This window comes from Dendrobates tinctorius, unplaced genomic scaffold, assembly GCF_039654945.1.
Source record: "Dendrobates tinctorius isolate UK_male_01 unplaced genomic scaffold, ASM3965494v1 ptg000018l, whole genome shotgun sequence".
Taxonomy (NCBI): Eukaryota; Metazoa; Chordata; class Amphibia; order Anura; family Dendrobatidae; genus Dendrobates; species Dendrobates tinctorius.
Genome location: NW_027361686.1, coordinates 989,984 through 1,008,560, shown reverse-complemented (window position 1 = coordinate 1,008,560; position 18,577 = coordinate 989,984). Strand labels below are relative to the sequence as shown.

The following is an 18,577-nucleotide window of genomic DNA, read 5'->3' as shown; positions in this document are numbered from 1 at the left end:
TATATTGGATCCTCTGCAGTGCGCATTTTATATCCACTTTCATTTCCAAGTCTGCGTAATAACCGTACTAACAGCATTTAGTGTAAATTTCAAAGTGGTGATGTGTAACACTTCCCAACATGTGACATTATATACTTGGTGCCTCATGGTAAATTTTCGATAATTCTACCGATCTTTAAAGCGACAGCACTGCAAAAGGTCAAAGCTATAGGCAAAAAGAAAATTTGCCACAAAATTTTCATAGAAAAATGCAGAAAAAGCTATCTAACGTGAACTCTTTACAATGGCTAGGGAATAAATCCTTTATAGTTTTATAAAATGCCATTCAGATACTGTAAATAATATATTCGAACATAAGATACATAGAGCATGTTCTATGTGGCAAATTATAGGTGTGAGCTTTACCCGTCTCCAAATTTACATGTAATGCTATCCGCATGGAAATCAATCTCCCTGCCAGCAAGAAGTTGGTTTGCTCTAAAGTCTGTAATCTGGAGGGGAAGATCCTAAGGATCAGTACATAAATTTTTAGAATTTGCTTGCCACTTTGAACAGAAATATTTTTCATCTTTTTTATGCTATTAGGTTCCAATTCCTTTACATTTATTATCTCTACAATTACATCGTTGATATAAATAACAGTTAATAATAAATGGTAAAACTGATATCTTTTTTCTTTTAATTCATGTATATAAACACAGAAACGGTATAATTTGCTAATTCAACAGTTTGGGGATTTAGTTTGCCTTACAATAAAATTTCAATGATTAGAATTGAGTTTTGTGCTGTAGTATGTGTTGAAGCTCGATTACTTTTCAAAGGATCTAGAAGTGGGAGGGCCAAATCTAAGTTAGGGCTCATACTCACTTGCGAGAGACTCGCACGATTCTCTCGCACGATTCTCTCGCATGAAAACCCGGCAATGCTGCCGGCACTGGGATCAAAGCTTACATAGAGATACATGTAGCCGCACGCTCCTGGCCCAGTGCCGGCGGCAGTGCCAGGTTTTCATGCGACAGACTCTCTCGCATGTTAGTATGAGCCCTAACAAATATAAAGATATACATTGACAGCGTGTATCTATTTGCTTGATGTCAATATTATGTGCTAAAAAAATGACATAAAAAAACAAATCATTGCTAATATTCCATAGCTCAATCTACACACATCTGCAAGGAGTTCTGTTTTTCCAGCGTTTGTGTGGGTTTCCGTCGGTGACTGTAGTTCCCACTCTAAAAACATACTGATAGGGACTTAGCTTGTGAACCCCAATGGGACAGTGATGATGAATTAATGGCAATATACAAGTATAATAAATAATGTTCTTCATAAATAACTATTCAACATAAAAAAAAAATATCGATAAAAACTTTGAAAAGGCATCAGGAATCCATTATTTTTGGTAGGATTTTCCCTAGCTCCAGAGCATTCTGTAGATTTCCTGTGACACGTAAGCGGCCTGTTGTGTAAGCAGTCATGGGACTTAAATCACCCTTAATGAGAGACAGGAGATCTTCTTGTGTAACTTCTAAGGCAACATCAGGGGGACAAGAGAGGACCCCCATTCCAGAAAACCCAGATCCTGCAAGAGGGAAGATAAAAATGGTGGAAAGGGATGTAGAAATGAGAAAACAGCCTGCACATGCAGAAGAGCCTCCTGATGGTCAATGTATCTACCTGTAGTTAAATCAAGGAAACATGCAGTTCTCAAGCCATCTTTTTTGATCACATACAGCTGATATGAAGACCCGATGTCAGATACCAATGACTCTGACAAGATTCCCTTCAATCGTGACAATCTCTTGTAATAAGAGATCTGGAACAGCAACATAACAACTTGTATTAATCTTTAGGCTAAGTTCACACTATGCACTTCTGCAGCGTTTTTTAATATAGACAAGGGGGAGGAAGAAAAGAAAACTTATATACAAAGATACCAAGAAATCCTAACATGTCAATTATACATAGCCCAAATGGGGAGGACAAAATAGATAGAATTTTCGTTCAACCCATGAGGGTGCACAGTTTTTAGTGTCCAGATCCATCTGGACTCAAGGCGCGCCAATCTGGAAGACATTCTACCACCTCTGATGCCAGCATCAACCATATCAATACCCTTGAATCTGATCAATTTACTGTCACTATTGTGAAACAATTTAAAGTGACGTGGAATGGTTTTCAACATGGATGCGTCATAGAATCATAGAATCGTAGAGTTGGAAGGGACCTCCTGGGCCATCTGGTCCAACCCCCTGCTCAAAGCAGGATTCGCTAAATCATCCCAGTCAGATGTCTGTCCAGCCTCTGTTTGAAGACTTCCATTGAAGGAGAACTCACCACTTCTCGTGGCAGCCTGTTCCACTCATTGATCACTCTAACTGTCAAAAAGTTTTTTCTAATATCTAATCTGTGTCTCCTCCCATTCAGTTTCATCCCATTGCTTCTAGTCTTTCCTTGTGCAAATGAGAATAAAGTTGAGCCTTCTACAATGTGACAGCCCTTTAGATATTTGTAGACAGCAATTAAGTCTCCTCTCAGTCTTCTCTTTTGCAAACTAAACATTCCCAAATCCTGCAACCTTTCCTCATAAGACAGGGTTTGCAGACCGGTCACCATTCTGGTCGCTCTTTTCTGAACTTGCTCCAGTTTGTTGATGTCTTTTTTAAAATGTGGTGCCCAAAACTGGACACAATATTCCAGATGAGGTCTGACCAAAGAGGAGTAGAGGGAAATAATGACTTCACGTGATCTAGACTGTATGCTTCTGTTAATACATCCTAGAACTGCATTTGCCTTTTTTGCTGCTGCATCACACTGTTGACTCATATTCAGTCTGTGATCTATTAGTATACCCAAGTCTTTTTCACATGTGCTGTCACTTAGCCCTATTCCTCCCATTCTATATATGCTTTTTTCATTTTTATTGCCCAGATGTAGTACTTTGCATTTATACCTGTTAAAAACCATTCTGTTAGTTACTGCCCACTTCTCCAGTTTATTTAAATCTTTTTGAATCCTCTCTCTCTCTTCTCTAGTATTAGCTATCCCTCCTAGCTTTGTGTCATCAGCAAATTTAATCAGTTTACCCTCAATTCCTTCATCTAAATCGTTGATAAAGATGTTGAACAATACAGGGCCCAGGACAGAGCCCTGTGGTACCCCACTTGAGACATTCTTCCAACTGGATGTGCAGCCATTTACGACCACTCTTTGGGTCCGATCACTAAGCCAGCTATGAATCCACCTAACAGTTGCCTTGTCCATTCCATACTTAGTCATTTTTTCAATAAGGATTGTATGAGAGACTTTGTCAAATGCTTTGCTGAAGTCAAGATATACTATATCTACAGCATTTCCTTGATCCACCCAATCAGTGATACCGTCATAGAAGGAAATTAAGTTAGTCTGACATGACTTATTAGTTACAAACCCATGCTGACTCTGTTTGATCACTTCATTCTTATCCAGGTATTGACTTACATGTTGTTTAATAATTTGTTCAAAGATCTTTCCTGGTATAGAAGTCAGACTCACCGGCCTATAGTTGCCTGGGTCCACCTTCTTCCCCTTTTTGAAGATAGGAACAACATTTGCTCTTCTCCAGTCTTCTGGCACTTCTCCTGTTCTCCAAGAATTTTCAAAGATTATGGAGAGTGGTTCAGAAATTTCTTCTACTATCACCTTCAGTACTCTGGGGTGTAATTCATCTGGACCTGGAGACTTGAATTCATTTAGGTTAGCTAAGTGTTTCCTCACTATCTTTCTGTTTATAGATATCCTGGATTCTTCTATTCCCTTAATAGGACAGTGAATAACAGTTGGTGTTACATTTCCTTTCTGAGAGAAAACAGATGCAAAATAGGAATTTAAAAGTTCAGCCTTCTCAACATCCTGTCTTACCATTTCATCATTTTCATCCTGTAAAAATCCTATAGCATCTTTGACTTTTCTTTTACTTTTGCCATATCCCCAAAATCCTTTATTATTGCTTTTGACATCTCTTGCAAGCCTCAATTCATTTTCAGCTTTAGCTAATCTGATTTGTGCCCTGCAGATTCTGCAGACAGCATTATATTCTTCTTTAGATATGCCTCCCTCTTTCCATTTTATAAACATTTTTTTCTTCCTTTTTAGCATGTGCTTAAGTTCTGTGTTCACCCATCCTGGTTTCCTTAAATGCTTCCTATTCTTCCCTCTTTTCGGAATTGTTAACAACTGTGCTTTGAGAATTTCATTTTTCAAGATTTCCCATCCTTCCTGGACATTTTTGTCTTTAAGGATATCCAGCCATTGGATTCCTCCAATTATCTTTCTGAATCCCTTAAAATCTGCCTTTCTGAAATCTAACCTTGACGTCTGAGTCTTCACAGGTCTTCCGCCTCTAGTTATGCAAAATTCTAAAATAGCATGGTCGCTACCTCCTAGGGTCCCAGCCACTTTTACCTCCTCAACCATTTCCTCCCTGTTTATAAGGATTAGATCCAAGGTAGCAGTTCCCCTTGTTTTCTCCCCTACCTTTTGGAAGATAAAGTTGTCAGCAAGAGAGGATAAGAATTTCCTTGACCTTTTAGTTTTGCCAGAGAGAGATTCCCAACAAATGTCTGGATAGTTGAAATCTCCCATGACAACTATGTCATATTTTTTGGAGAACTTGGCCATTTGATGCATAAAGAGTTCATCCATATCTTCAGCTTGCACAGGCGGCCTGTAGTAAATGCCTACAATGGTGTCCTTTCCATTGTTCTGTCCTTGTATTCTTACCCAAACAGTTTCCACAGAACTCCCAGTCTCTGAAGCTTCAATCTCTGTGCAGATATATGCGTTTCTAACATACAATGCAACACCCCCTCCTCGTTTATCAAGTCTGTTTCTTGCAAATAAGTTGTATCCTTCTAGTCTTGTATTCCAATCATGTGTATCGTCCCACCAAGTTTCAGTGATTCCAATGACATCATATTTCTTTTCCTGTGTTAGTAGTTCCAATTCTCCTTGTTTGTTGCCCATGCTTTGTGCATTAGTATAGAAACATTTTAGTTTGTGATTGGTTTCTCTTTCTCCAATATTTTTATTAATTAGATTCTTTCGTCTTTGTTCTTCCTTTCCACTTCTCGTCGTCGGTGTGGTCAGCTGCTGCCTCAATTCCCAAAATGTGTTCACGTACTCGCACCTTAAATTGGCGCGATGTCAATCCCACATAAATAAGCTTACATGGGCAGGTGGCATAGTAGATCACATGGCGGGTCTCACAGGTGATAGTTTTTTTAATACGTAAGGTCTTACCATTCGTGTCCACAATCGATCAATGCTGGGACAGGCAACGCAGTGACCACAGGGACGACATCCACGTCGATTGGGAGCAGCATCCAAAAATGTAGTCTTTACTTCGCCCACAAATAGGCTGTGGGTTAAATGATCCCTTAAGTTTCTGGCTCTCCTAAAGGATTGGGATGGTCTCTCAGGTAGAATTCTAGAAATCACCGGATCCACTTGTAAAATGGGCCATGATTTTAGAAGTGCCCTACGGATATTATCGGCTTTAGAGTTGTAGTTCGTAACAAACCTAACCTGTTGGAAATTTTCCAACTGAGCTCCCTGTCTATTACCATAAAGAAGGGAAGCACGTGGAGTGGATTTAGCCCTATGATATGCCCGTTTAAGAGAGCGCCAGCTGTAGCCACGACAGAGGAATCTATCATATAGTTCCTCAGCACGCTTCTCAAAATCAGAGTCCGAAGAGCAGATTCGCCTAAGACGAAGAAACTGGCCCACAGGAACAGCCTTGACAACATGTGGAGGATGACACGACGTAGTTCCATTGGCAACTGATGATCTGACAGGAAAAGGTCCTTCTCCCACAGCCCAAGGAACAGATTGGCATATGAGGGTGCGAAAGACACCCCCATAAGCTGTACCTTGGAGCTGCAGGAAGAAGGACCCTTGAAAAACAAAAAAATTGTGCGTTAAAGAAAATTCCAATAATTCCAAAATAAGTTCGCCAAAGTGAGGCGACAAACTGGATTGTTCCAGAAAGAAACGTACCGCTCTCAAACCGTCCTGGTGTCTGATACTTGTGTATAGTGACTCAACATCAGCTGTTGCTAACAATGTGTCGCCATCAAGATTCAGACCATCCACCTTCTTAAGGAGCTCCCCAGTATCCCTAAGGAACGAGGGCAGTGTCTCCACAAGGGGTTGAAGGTGAAAATCAATCCATTGATTGACTTTTTCCAGGAAGTTGCCCCTGCCAGAGATAATCGGTCTACCTGGAGGTGTTCTTTCATCCTTATGAATTTTAGGGAGAAGATAAAAGGTCGAAATGGTTGGTTCAGAGACTCTCAGTGCATCTGCTAGCTCCTTGGTAATAACGTTAGCTTCCACTGATAGCAACAAGACATCATTCAATTTAGCATTGAACGCGGACAGGGGGTTATATGTTAGTCTTTTATAGCACACTGTATTATGCAGCTGTCTCAGAGCTTCTTTTACATACATGGCTTTGGGCCAAATAACCACGTTACCTCCCTTATCTGCTGGTTTCAATTCGATATCGTGGAGCTCTTTAAGGATACGTAGTCTTGACCTCTCCTCTCTACTTAAATTATCCCTCCGAAAATGTTGAGGGATTTTAAGGAGATCCTGTGTGACCACCTGTACAAACATATCAATGCTGGCGCATGTCGATAGCGGGGGAAACTTCCTGGAATGATGTCGAATCTTGGGAGGAATCTTACCTCCCTCATTGGATACGCCACTGGAGAGCTCCTCAAGTGTCCTCACCGCAGCTTGCTCTTCCTCTGTAGGAAATAGATCATATGATTGTTTGTCAAAAAAATGGCGTTTAAAAAGTAAAGATCTGGCAAATAAATGGAGATCCTTTATTACTGTAAAAGGATCAAAACCCGCAGTAGGGGAAAACGACAAACCACGACTTAATAGTGATAAATCAGCAGCTGATAAGGTATGGTCACTCAAATTAATCACCTTATTATCATTTCTTGAGTGGTCTGGTGAGAGAAGATGTCGCCTTTTTTGAGGATGATGGTTATAATTGCGCGGCCTGTTAGTCCTAGCTCCAGACCGTGTGGTCATGGACGCCGACGAAACATCCGATTGGCCACTGATCGAGGATAACGATGTAATAGAAGAAGAATGGTGTCGAGTCTGTGAAGAATTCATCTTTCTCCTCCACAGATATACAGTCCGCTGCTGGTAATCTCTCTGATCCCTTGTAAATTTGTTTTGCTGGGATATATCCAATATTTTCTCAAGACTCGTATCGAAATTACGGATTTTCTCAGCCGAACTATTAGACCTCAGCTCATTCTGTGCTAAATCAATCAGTTTATCCAGTTCACAAATTTTGGTTGCATTGTGACCAATTAGGAGCTTCATCAGGTTAATGGAACACAGATTGCATGCCTCCTCCCAGCTGGAAATAAACTGTGCATCCTCAATGGGGAAGGTGGGAATAACCCAAACCCTCAAACCCCTGGGTATCATATTACTCATAACATATTTATCAAGAAAAGCCCTGTTCCACCATAATTTAGTACGACTAATCAGGTGTTCTTGGATGGAGGAACAAAGATCATCAAATTTGGAGTCATCGGAATGTGAAATCCCAGTATTAGCACCAAAAACCTGTTCCATTTGGCCAAGCCAGGATTTTTCTTTGGCTCGGAAGTCCATATTAGTGCCACCAAAACCTGTGCAAAACACAGCATGAACATACGCATAAGAAATAAAGATAGCACACACCAACATGACTAGTATATTGGGGTAAAAAATATAATATAAAGTACCAACAAAGGAAATAATAATAACCCCATAGTGTACATGGTGTTATGGACTAAGTACAGACCATTTTTCAATTGAATATAGACAAGGGGGAGGAAGAAAAGAACTTCCTAGCAACAAATAGGTCAGAATAGAATTAAATACTTTATTTAGGATACAGGGCAAGGAACTATACCATTAAAAGTATTTTTTGTATAAGTTGGAGACTTGTCATACAAGGAAAACATGCTTTTTTCTGCAGCTTTTTCCTGCCAAGAGATCAGGTTTTGCTGCAGAAAAAATGCTGAAAAAAACATACAGTGCCTTGTGAAAGTATTCGGCCCCCTGGAACTTTTCAACCTTTTCCCATATATCAGGCTTCAAACATAAAGATAACAAATGTAAATTTTTGGTGAAGAATCAACAAGTGGGACACAATTGTGAAGTTGAAAGAAATTTATTGGTTATTTTAAATTTTAGTGGAAAGTCAAAAACTGAAAAGTGGGGCGTGCAATATTATTCGGCCCCTTTAACTTATACTTTGTTGCGCCACCTTTTGCTGCTTTTACAGCTGCAAATCGCTTGGGGGTATGTCTCTTATCAGTTTTGCAGATAGAGAGACTGAAATTCTTGCCCATTCTTCCTTGGCAAACAGCTCGAGCTTAGTGAGGTTTGATGGGGATCGTTTGTGAACAGCAGTTTTCAGCTCTTTCCACAGATTCTCGATTGGATTCAGGTCTGGACTTTGACTTGGCCATTCTAACACCTGGATATGTTTATTTGTGAACCATTCCATTGTAGATTTGGCTTTATGTTTGGGATCACTATCATGTTGGAAGACAAACATTAACACATAAAAGAACATATAGAAATACCCAAGAACCATCAAACCTGTAGATGGTTGTTCATCTGTAGCTGAAATATCCTTGGCCATTGAGTCAAACGGCACGATCAGTTGCTCTAGTCCACCATTGGAATTTACAACTTGGGGCGAGAGGGGAACATTAACATGCTCTTCTTGAGGTCGCGGGACAGTTTCTATTCGGAGGTCCACGCACTCCACAAAAACTCCAAACTGTTTCATCTGCTCATTTATATCCTCCTAGAAAACACAAGAACAGAAGTCAGAAGAAAAATGCTGGATATTGTTAAGCGCAAATTGTGTTTGCAATTCCTGAGCACAAGTCATTTAGCAACACAGCTGCTCGATACAGCTGTGGATTTACAGTGGTGCCAAAAATCAATAGCACTTGTCATTCCAATGTCCACACAGAAGTGAGGGGAAAGAGAGCGGTTAGCTTAGATTTCATTGTCATAAGAGGGTGATCAGCTGGCTCTCCAATTCACTCACAGTGCACAGACCACCCTCCAGTTCCACCCTATGGTGGAATAAATCCTTCCTTGAAAGATATATTACTTGTGGATTAATTCCAAGGGGGTTGAGGATACAAGTCTTCGCCTCAACAAATTGGACGATGTTGCCTCTACATGTTCAAAGGGTTTCATGGGACTTATTTCCGAAAATGAATCATCTTTGAATGAGAGTGATAAAGATCTCAACCTCATTCAAGAAGAAATTAATAAAATTCTCACTCCTGAGAACAATGGGACGTTTATGAATGAACTTGACCTTGAAGTTCAGAAATGGGAAAAGCAAATTGTGTCTACGACAACCAAAAAATACCAGCGTGATTTTTCAGATGCTCAAAACAATAGAGTATATACGGTTAATAAAAGATCCACATGTAGAGCACGCTCGGTCTCCTTCTCCTCTGTAACCTCCACTGATGAGACAGTGGGGTACATCAGAGAAGAGTAAAGGGGGGTCTGACCGGTTTGAAGTGAATAGAGATCGTTGGCAGAGAACAACTAGGTTTGGAAATAAAAGGAAAAATGCAACATCACCACAGAAAGACAAGAGACCCAAGAACCAATTCCCTCGAGGTAACTAATTTGTCACATCATATTTTGACTTTTGATCAGAAGGAAGTCTTGGGTCTCGGTCTTTCTTTTTCGCCTTGTAATAACTATGATTATTTCACAGCATTAAAAGACTTGCATCTTTTTGCACGAAAACTTGTATTGAAAAAACTTCACTCTCGGTCAGCAACGGAGATTTTAAGTGCTACTGAACAAGAAGCAATCTCTGTCTTGGAGGAGTTGGAGAGTGAATCTGCTGGTGTATCAACAGGTATTTTTCTTCCTTCCATTTCTGCAAAATCGACCACGTTCCCTCCTTTTTCTTTATGTCCTCGAGTTGACATTTTTACGAGACTGGTCTCTGCCGATTTAAAAACCATTTCAAATAGAGGCAAAAAAGATAATTTGACCTGGTCTCAAAGGAAAGCTTTAAAAGAGTGGGAAGATGTAATAAAACCTGCCGATAAGGGAGGGAACGTGGTCATTTGGCCTGTGAAGAAGTATGAGAAAGAAGCGTTAAAACAACTATATAACAAAGTGTGGTGTAGTAACCACTGTGTCCGCTAGGGGGCGCGGTATGGATTACTGAAATTTGATCACCTAATGTGCCATCGTACTGCCATATGTGTTCTATTGTTTTTATATTTTCATGGGTTCTAGGGTCCTCTTTAGCATAGGAATGTTCTATGTTTATTGATAGGGGTCCCTCTGGGTATCGGGTAGAGGGTTTCCCTAGTGGCTGCAGGGTGTATCAGGGTCCCTAGGGATAGTCATCGTTGAGCGGGGGAGCCACAACTTTCCCCCCTAGAGTGCCAACCTCCGCTGCCAGGTAGGTGTGAGCGTAGGCGATACACCAGGGACTTCTATTTTATCCATTTTTATTGGTCTTTTGAACACCTTTTTGCTTTATGATTTTGTCACTTTTTGGTGTGAACCAATTCTTTGGTTTTTTAATCAAGAAAGTATTTGTTTAATAGGGTATTTTTCATGATACTAATTTTTGAGGCCCTAAATATATCTCTATTTGGAGTTAAAAGTTTCTCGCATTGCACTCGCAAGTGTGACCCCGGTCTTAGACTCTCACCCACCCAAATCAGATCTCATGCTTTTTACCGATGAGGGGCAATACCCCAAAACACAGTGTCTACAAATTTGGCTTTTATCCCAAGCCGTATTGCGAGGCTCGATAATGACTTATAGGATTGCTACTGCCAATAGCTGGTGCTAGACTTCCAGACCTCTGCCACTCTAAAGAGACAATTTGCAGGTTCTGTTTGGACAAAATGTGAACATAGCCTAAGGTTTGTAGGGGAGCGTAGGGTGCGTCGTGGCAGAAAGTTGTAACAAGTTTCAGCACATCCATGTTCATTGTGGTTTGTCCTGATGAAGAGGTATGATCACCTCGAAACGCGTTGATAAATAAAACTGCATCCGTTTCCCTATCGTATATTGGATCCTCTGCAGTGCGCATTTTATAGCCACTTTCATTTCCAAGTCTGCGTAATAACCGTACTAACAGTATTTAATGTAAATTTCAAAGTGGTGATGTGTAACACTTCCCAACATGTGACATTATATACTTGGTGCCTCATGGTAAATTTTCGATAATTCTACCGATCTTTAAAGCGACAGCACTGCAAAAGGTCAAAATCTGCATAGAAAAATGCAGAAAAAGCTATATAACGTGAACTCTTTACAATGGCTAGGGAATAAATCCTTTATAGTTTTATAAAATGCCATTCAGATACTGTAAATAATATATTAGAACATAAGATACATAGAGCATGTTCTATGTGGCAAATTATAGGTGTGAGCTTTACCCGTCTCCAAATTTACATGTAATGCTATCCGCATGGAAATCAATCTCCCTGCCAGCAAGAAGTTGGTTTGCTCTAAAGTCTGTAATCTGGAGGGGAAGATCCTAAGGATCAGTACATGAATTTTTAGAATTTGCTTGCCACTTTGAACAGAAATATTTTTCATCTTTTTCATGCTATTAGGTTCCAATTCCTTTACATTTATTATCTCTACAATTACATCGTTGATATAAATAACAGTTAATAATAAATGGTAAAACTGATATCTTTTTTCTTTTAATTCATGTATATAAACACAGAAACGGTATAATTTGCTAATTCAACAGTTTGGGGATTTAGTTTGCCTTACAATAAAATTTCAATGAAAAGAATTGAGTTTTGTGCTGTAGTATGTGTTGAAGCTCGATTACTTTTCAAAGGATCTAGAAGTGGGAGGGCCAAATCTAAGTTAGGGCTCATACTCACTTGCGAGAGACTCGCACGATTCTCTCGCATGAAAACCCGGCACTGCTGCCGGCACTGGGATCAAAGCTTACATAGAGATACATGTAGCCGCACGCTCCTGGCCCAGTGCCGGCGGCAGTGCCAGGTTTTCATGCGACAGACTCTCTCGCATGTTAGTATGAGCCCTAACAAATATAAAGATATACATTGACAGCGTGTATCTATTTGCTTGATGTCAATATTATGTGCTAAAAAAATGACATAAAAAAACAAATCATTGCTAACATTCCATAGCTCAATCTACACACATCTGCAAGGAGTTCTGTTTTTCCAGCGTTTGTGTAGGTTTCCGTCGGTGACTGTAGTTCCCACTCTAAAAACATACTGATAGGGACTTAGCTTGTGAACCCCAATGGGACAGTGATGATGAATTAATGGCAATATACAAGTATAATAAATAATGTTCTTCATAAATAACTATTCAACATAAAAAAAAAATATCGATAAAAACTTTGAAAAGGCATCAGGAATCCATTATTTTTGGTAGGATTTTCCCTAGCTCCAGAGCATTCTGTAGATTTCCTGTGACACGTAAGCGGCCTGTTGTGTAAGCAGTCATGGGACTTAATTCACCCTTAATGAGAGACAGGAGATCTTCTTGTGTAACTTCTAAGGTAACATCAGGGGGACAAGAGAGGACCCCCATTCCAGAAAACCCAGATCCTGCAAGAAGGAAGATAAAAATGGTGGAAAGGGATGTAGAAATGAGAAAACAGCCTGCACAGGCAGAAGAGCCTCCTGATGGTCAATGTATCTACCTGTAGTTAAATCAAGGAAACATGCAGTTCTCAAGCCATCTTTTTTGATCACATACAGCTGATATGAAGACCCGATGTCAGATACCAATGACTCTGACAAGATTCCCTTCAATCGTGACAATCTCTTGTAATAAGAGATCTGGAACAGCAACATAACAACTTGTATTAATCTTTAGGCTAAGTTCACACTATGCACTTCTGCAGCGTTTTTTAATATAGACAAGGGGGAGGAAGAAAAGAAAACTTATATACAAAGATACCAAGAAATCCTAACATGTCAATTATACATAGCCCAAATGGGGAGGACAAAATAGATAGAATTTTCGTTCAACCCATGAGGGTGCACAGTTTTTAGTGTCCAGATCCATCTGGACTCAAGGCGCGCCAATCTGGAAGACATTCTACCACCTCTGATGCCAGCATCAACCATATCAATACCCTTGAATCTGATCAATTTACTGTCACTATTGTGAAACAATTTAAAGTGATGTGGAATGGTTTTCAACATGGATGCGTCCGTGTGGTCAGCTGCTGCCTCAATTCCCAAAATGTGTTCACGTACTCGCACCTTAAATTGGCGCGATGTCAATCCCACATAAATAAGCTTACATGGGCAGGTGGCATAGTAGATCACATGGCGGGTCTCACAGGTGATAGTTTTTTTAATACGTAAGGTCTTACCATTCGAGTCCACAATCGATCAATGCTGGGACAGGCAACGCAGTGACCACAGGGACGACATCCACGTCGATTGGGAGCAGCATCCAAAAATGTAGTCTTTACTTCGCCCACAAATAGGCTGTGGGTTAAATGATCCCTTAAGTTTCTGGCTCTCCTAAAGGATAGGGATGGTCTCTCAGGTAGAATTCTAGAAATCACCGGATCCACTTGTAAAATGGGCCATGATTTTAGAAGTGCCCTACGGATATTATCGGCTTTAGAGTTGTAGTTCGTAACAAACCTAACCTGTTGGAAATTTTCCAACTGAGCTCCCTGTCTATTACCATAAAGAAGGGAAGCACGTGGAGTGGATTTAACCCTATGATATGCCCGTTTAAGAGAGCGCCGGCTGTAGCCACGACAGAGGAATCTATCATATAGTTCCTCAGCACGCTTCTCAAAATCAGAGTCCGAAGAGCAGATTCGCCTAAGACGAAGAAACTGGCCCACAGGAACAGCCTTGACAACATGTGGAGGATGACACGACGTAGTTCCATTGGCAACTGATGATCTGACAGGAAAAGGTCCTTCTCCCACAGCCCAAGGAACAGATTGGCATATGAGGGTGCGAAAGACACCCCCATAGCTGTACCTTGGAGCTGCAGGAAGAAGGACCCTTGAAAAACAAAAAAATTGTGCGTTAAAGAAAATTCCAATAATTCCAAAATAAGTTCGCCAAAGTGAGGCGACAAACTGGATTGTTCCAGAAAGAAACGTACCGCTCTCAAACCGTCCTGGTGTCTGATACTTGTGTATAGTGACTCAACATCAGCTGTTGCTAACAATGTGTCGCCATCAAGATTCAGACCATCCACCTTCTTAAGGAGCTCCCCAGTATCCCTAAGGAACGAGGGCAGTGTCTCCACAAGGGGTTGAAGGTGAAAATCAATCCATTGATTGACTTTTTCCAGGAAGTTGCCCCTGCCAGAGATAATCGGTCTACCTGGAGGTGTTCTTTCATCCTTATGAATTTTAGGGAGAAGATAAAAGGTCGAAATGGTTGGTTCAGAGACTCTCAGTGCATCTGCTAGCTCCTTGGTAATAACGTTAGCTTCCACTGATAGCAACAAGACATCATTCAATTTAGCATTGAACGCGGACAGGGGGTTATATGTTAGTCTTTTATAGCACACTGTATTATGCAGCTGTCTCAGAGCTTCTTTTACATACATGGCTTTGGGCCAAATAACCACGTTACCTCCCTTATCTGCTGGTTTCAATTCGATATCGTGGAGCTCTTTAAGGATACGTAGTCTTGACCTCTCCTCTCTACTTAAATTATCCCTCCGAAAATGTTGAGGGATTTTAAGGAGATCCTGTGTGACCACCTGTACAAACATATCAATGCTGGCGCATGTCGATAGCGGGGGAAACTTCCTGGAATGATGTCGAATCTTGGGAGGAATCTTACCTCCCTCATTGGATACGCCACTGGAGAGCTCCTCAAGTGTCCTCACCGCAGCTTGCTCTTCTTCTGTAGGAAATAGATCATATGATTGTTTGTCAAAAAAATGGCGTTTAAAAAGTAAAGATCTGGCAAATAAATGGAGATCCTTTATTACTGTAAAAGGATCAAAACCCGCAGTAGGGGAAAACGACAAACCACGACTTAATAGTGATAAATCAGCAGCTGATAAGGTATGGTCACTCAAATTAATCACCTTATTATCATTTCTTGAGTGGTCTGGTGAGCGAAGATGTCGCCTTTTTTGAGGATGATGGTTATAATTGCGCGGCCTGTTAGTCCTAGCTCCAGACCGTGTGGTCATGGACGCCGACGAAACATCCGATTGGCCACCGATCGAGGATAACGATGTAATAGAAGAAGAATGGTGTCGAGTCTGTGAAGAATTCATCTTTCTCCTCCACAGATATACAGTCCGCTGCTGGTAATCTCTCTGATCCCTTGTAAATTTGTTTTGCTGGGATATATCCAATATTTTCTCAAGACTCGTATCGAAATTACGGATTTTCTCAGCCGAACTATTAGACCTCAGCTCATTCTGTGCTAAATCAATCAGTTTATCCAGTTCACAAATTTTGGTTGCATTGTGACCAATTAGGAGCTTCATCAGGTTAATGGAACACAGATTGCATGCCTCCTCCCAGCTGGAAATAAACTGTGCATCCTCAATGGGGAAGGTGGGAATAACCCAAACCCTCAAACCCCTGGGTATCATATTACTCATAACATATTTATCAAGAAAAGCCCTGTTCCACCATAATTTAGTACGACTAATCAGGTGTTCTTGGATGGAGGAACAAAGATCATCAAATTTGGAGTCATCGGAATGTGAAATCCCAGTATTAGCACCAAAAACCTGTTCCATTTGGCCAAGCCAGGATTTTTCTTTGGCTCGGAAGTCCATATTAGTGCCACCAAAACCTGTGCAAAACACAGCATGAACATACGCATAAGAAATAAAGATAGCACACACCAACATGACTAGTATATTGGGGTAAAAAATATAATATAAAGTACCAACAAAGGAAATAATAATAACCCCATAGTGTACATGGTGTTATGGACTAAGTACAGACCATTTTTCAATTGAATATAGACAAGGGGGAGGAAGAAAAGAACTTCCTAGCAACAAATAGGTCAGAATAGAATTAAATACTTTATTTAGGATACAGGGCAAGGAACTATACCATTAAAAGTATTTTTTTGTATAAGTTGGAGACTTGTCATACAAGGAAAACATGCTTTTTTCTGCAGCTTTTTCCTGCCAAGAGATCAGGTTTTGCTGCAGAAAAAATGCTGAAAAAAACATACAGTGCCTTGTGAAAGTATTTGGCCCCCTGGAACTTTTCAACCTTTTCCCATATATCAGGCTTCAAACATAAAGATAACAAATGTAAATTTTTGGTGAAGAATCAACAAGTGGGACACAATTGTGAAGTTGAAAGAAATTTATTGGTTATTTTAAATTTTAGTGGAAAGTCAAAAACTGAAAAGTGGGGCGTGCAATATTATTCGGCCCCTTTAACTTATACTTTGTTGCGCCACCTTTTGCTGCTTTTACAGCTGCAAATCGCTTGGGGGTATGTCTCTTATCAGTTTTGCAGATAGAGAGACTGAAATTCTTGCCCATTCTTCCTTGGCAAACAGCTCGAGCTTAGTGAGGTTTGATGGGGATCGTTTGTGAACAGCAGTTTTCAGCTCTTTCCACAGATTCTCGATTGGATTCAGGTCTGGACTTTGACTTGGCCATTCTAACACCTGGATATGTTTATTTGTGAACCATTCCATTGTAGATTTGGCTTTATGTTTGGGATCACTATCATGTTGGAAGACAAACATTAACACATAAAAGAACATATAGAAATACTCAAGAACCATCAAACCTGTAGATGGTTGTTCATCTGTAGCTGAAATATCCTTGGCCATTGAGTCAAACGGCACGATCAGTTGCTCTAGTCCACCATTGGAATTTGCAACTTGGCGAGAGGGGAACATTAACATGCTCTTCTTGAGGTCGCGGGACAGTTTCTACTCGGAGGTCCACGCACTCCACAAAAACTCCAAACTGTTTCATCTGCTCATTTATATCCTCCTAGAAAACACAAGAACAGAAGTCAGAAGAAAAATGCTGGATATTGTTAAGCGCAAATTGTGTTTGCAATTCCTGAGCACAAGTCATTTAGCAACACAGCTGCTCGATACAGCTGTGGATTTACAGTGGTGCCAAAAATCAATAGCACTTGTCATTCCAATGTCCACACAGAAGTGAGGGGAAAGAGAGCGGTTAGCTTAGATTTCATTGTCATAAGAGGGTGATCAGCTGGCTCTCCAATTCACTCACAGTGCACAGACCACCCTCCAGTTCCACCCTATGGTGGAATAAATCCTTCCTTGAAAGATATATTACTTGTGGATTAATTCCAAGGGGGTTGAGGATACAAGTCTTCGCCTCAACAAATTGGACGATGTTGCCTCTACATGTTCAAAGGGTTTCATGGGACTTATTTCCGAAAATGAATCATCTTTGAATGAGAGTGATAAAGATCTCAACCTCATTCAAGAAGAAATTAATAAAATTCTCACTCCTGAGAACAATGGGACGTTTATGAATGAACTTGACCTTGAAGTTCAGAAATGGGAAAAGCAAATTGTGTCTACGACAACCAAAAAATACCAGCGTGATTTTTCAGATGCTCAAAACAATAGAGTATATACGGTTAATAAAAGATCCACATGTAGAGCACGCTCGGTCTCCTTCTCCTCTGTAACCTCCACTGATGAGACAGTGGGGTACATCAGAGAAGAGTAAAGGGGGGTCTGACCGGTTTGAAGTGAATAGAGATCGTTGGCAGAGAACAACTAGGTTTGGAAATAAAAGGAAAAATGCAACATCACCACAGAAAGACAAGAGACCCAAGAACCAATTCCCTCGAGGTAACTAATTAGTCACATCATATTTTGACTTTTGATCAGAAGGAAGTCTTGGGTCTCGGTCTTTCTTTTTCGCCTTGTAATAACTATGATTATTTCACAGCATTAAAAGACTTGCATCTTTTTGCACGAAAACTTGTATTGAAAAAACTTCACTCTCGGTCAGCAACGGAGATTTTAAGTGCTACTGAACAAGAAGCAATCTCTGTCTTGGAGGAGTTGGAGAGTGAATCTGCTGGTGTATCAACAGGTATTTTTCTTCCTCCCATTTCTGCAAAATCGACCACGTTCCCTCCTTTTTCTTTATGTCCTCGAGTTGACATTTTTACGAGACTGGTCTCTGCCGATTTAAAAACCATTTCAAATAGAGGCAAAAAAGATAATTTGACCTGGTCTCAAAGGAAAGCTTTAAAAGAGTGGGAAGATGTAATAAAACCTGCCGATAAGGGAGGGAACGTGGTCATTTGGCCTGTGAAGAAGTATGAGAAAGAAGCGTTAAAACAACTACATAACAAAGTGTGGTGTAGTAACCACTGTGTCCGCTAGGGGGCGCGGTATGGATTACTGAAATTTGATCACCTAATGTGCCATCGTACTGCCATATGTGTTCTATTGTTTTTATATTTTCATGGGTTCTAGGGTCCTCTTTAGCATAGGATTGTTCTATGTTTATTGATAGGGGTCCC

General features: G+C 40.4%; 1 protein-coding gene and 1 pseudogene across 1 annotated transcript; both read right to left on the bottom strand.

Annotated features, from left to right (window-relative positions):
• Positions 1 to 1,382: 1,382 nt before the first annotated feature.
• Positions 1,383 to 10,040, bottom strand: LOC141082584 (stomatin-like protein 1). Its single transcript, XM_073566568.1, has 5 exons — positions 9,906 to 10,040; positions 8,668 to 8,878; positions 2,987 to 3,005; positions 1,678 to 1,799; positions 1,383 to 1,582 (listed from the first exon to the last, which is right to left on the bottom strand). Exons 1-5 carry the CDS (start codon positions 10,038 to 10,040, stop codon positions 1,383 to 1,385), a joined length of 687 nt encoding a protein of 228 aa, XP_073422669.1.
• A 2,440-nt stretch (positions 10,041 to 12,480) lies between these two features.
• LOC141082582 (stomatin-like protein 1) lies at positions 12,481 to 18,214 on the bottom strand (annotated as a pseudogene).
• Between the last annotated feature and the right edge of the window lie 363 nt (positions 18,215 to 18,577).

Coding starts and splice junctions, on each gene's coding strand:
- LOC141082584 (XM_073566568.1), bottom strand. CDS start 10,040: ATGTCAACTCGAGGACATAAAGAAAAAGGAGGGAACGTGGTCGATTTT. Junction 8,879..9,905: donor CAGAGATTGCTTCTTGTTCA/GTAGCACTTAAA, acceptor TGTGTTTTCTAG/GAGGATATAAATGAGCAGAT. Junction 1,583..1,677: donor TTTCCTTGATTTAACTACAG/GTAGATACATTG, acceptor TCCCTCTTGCAG/GATCTGGGTTTTCTGGAATG.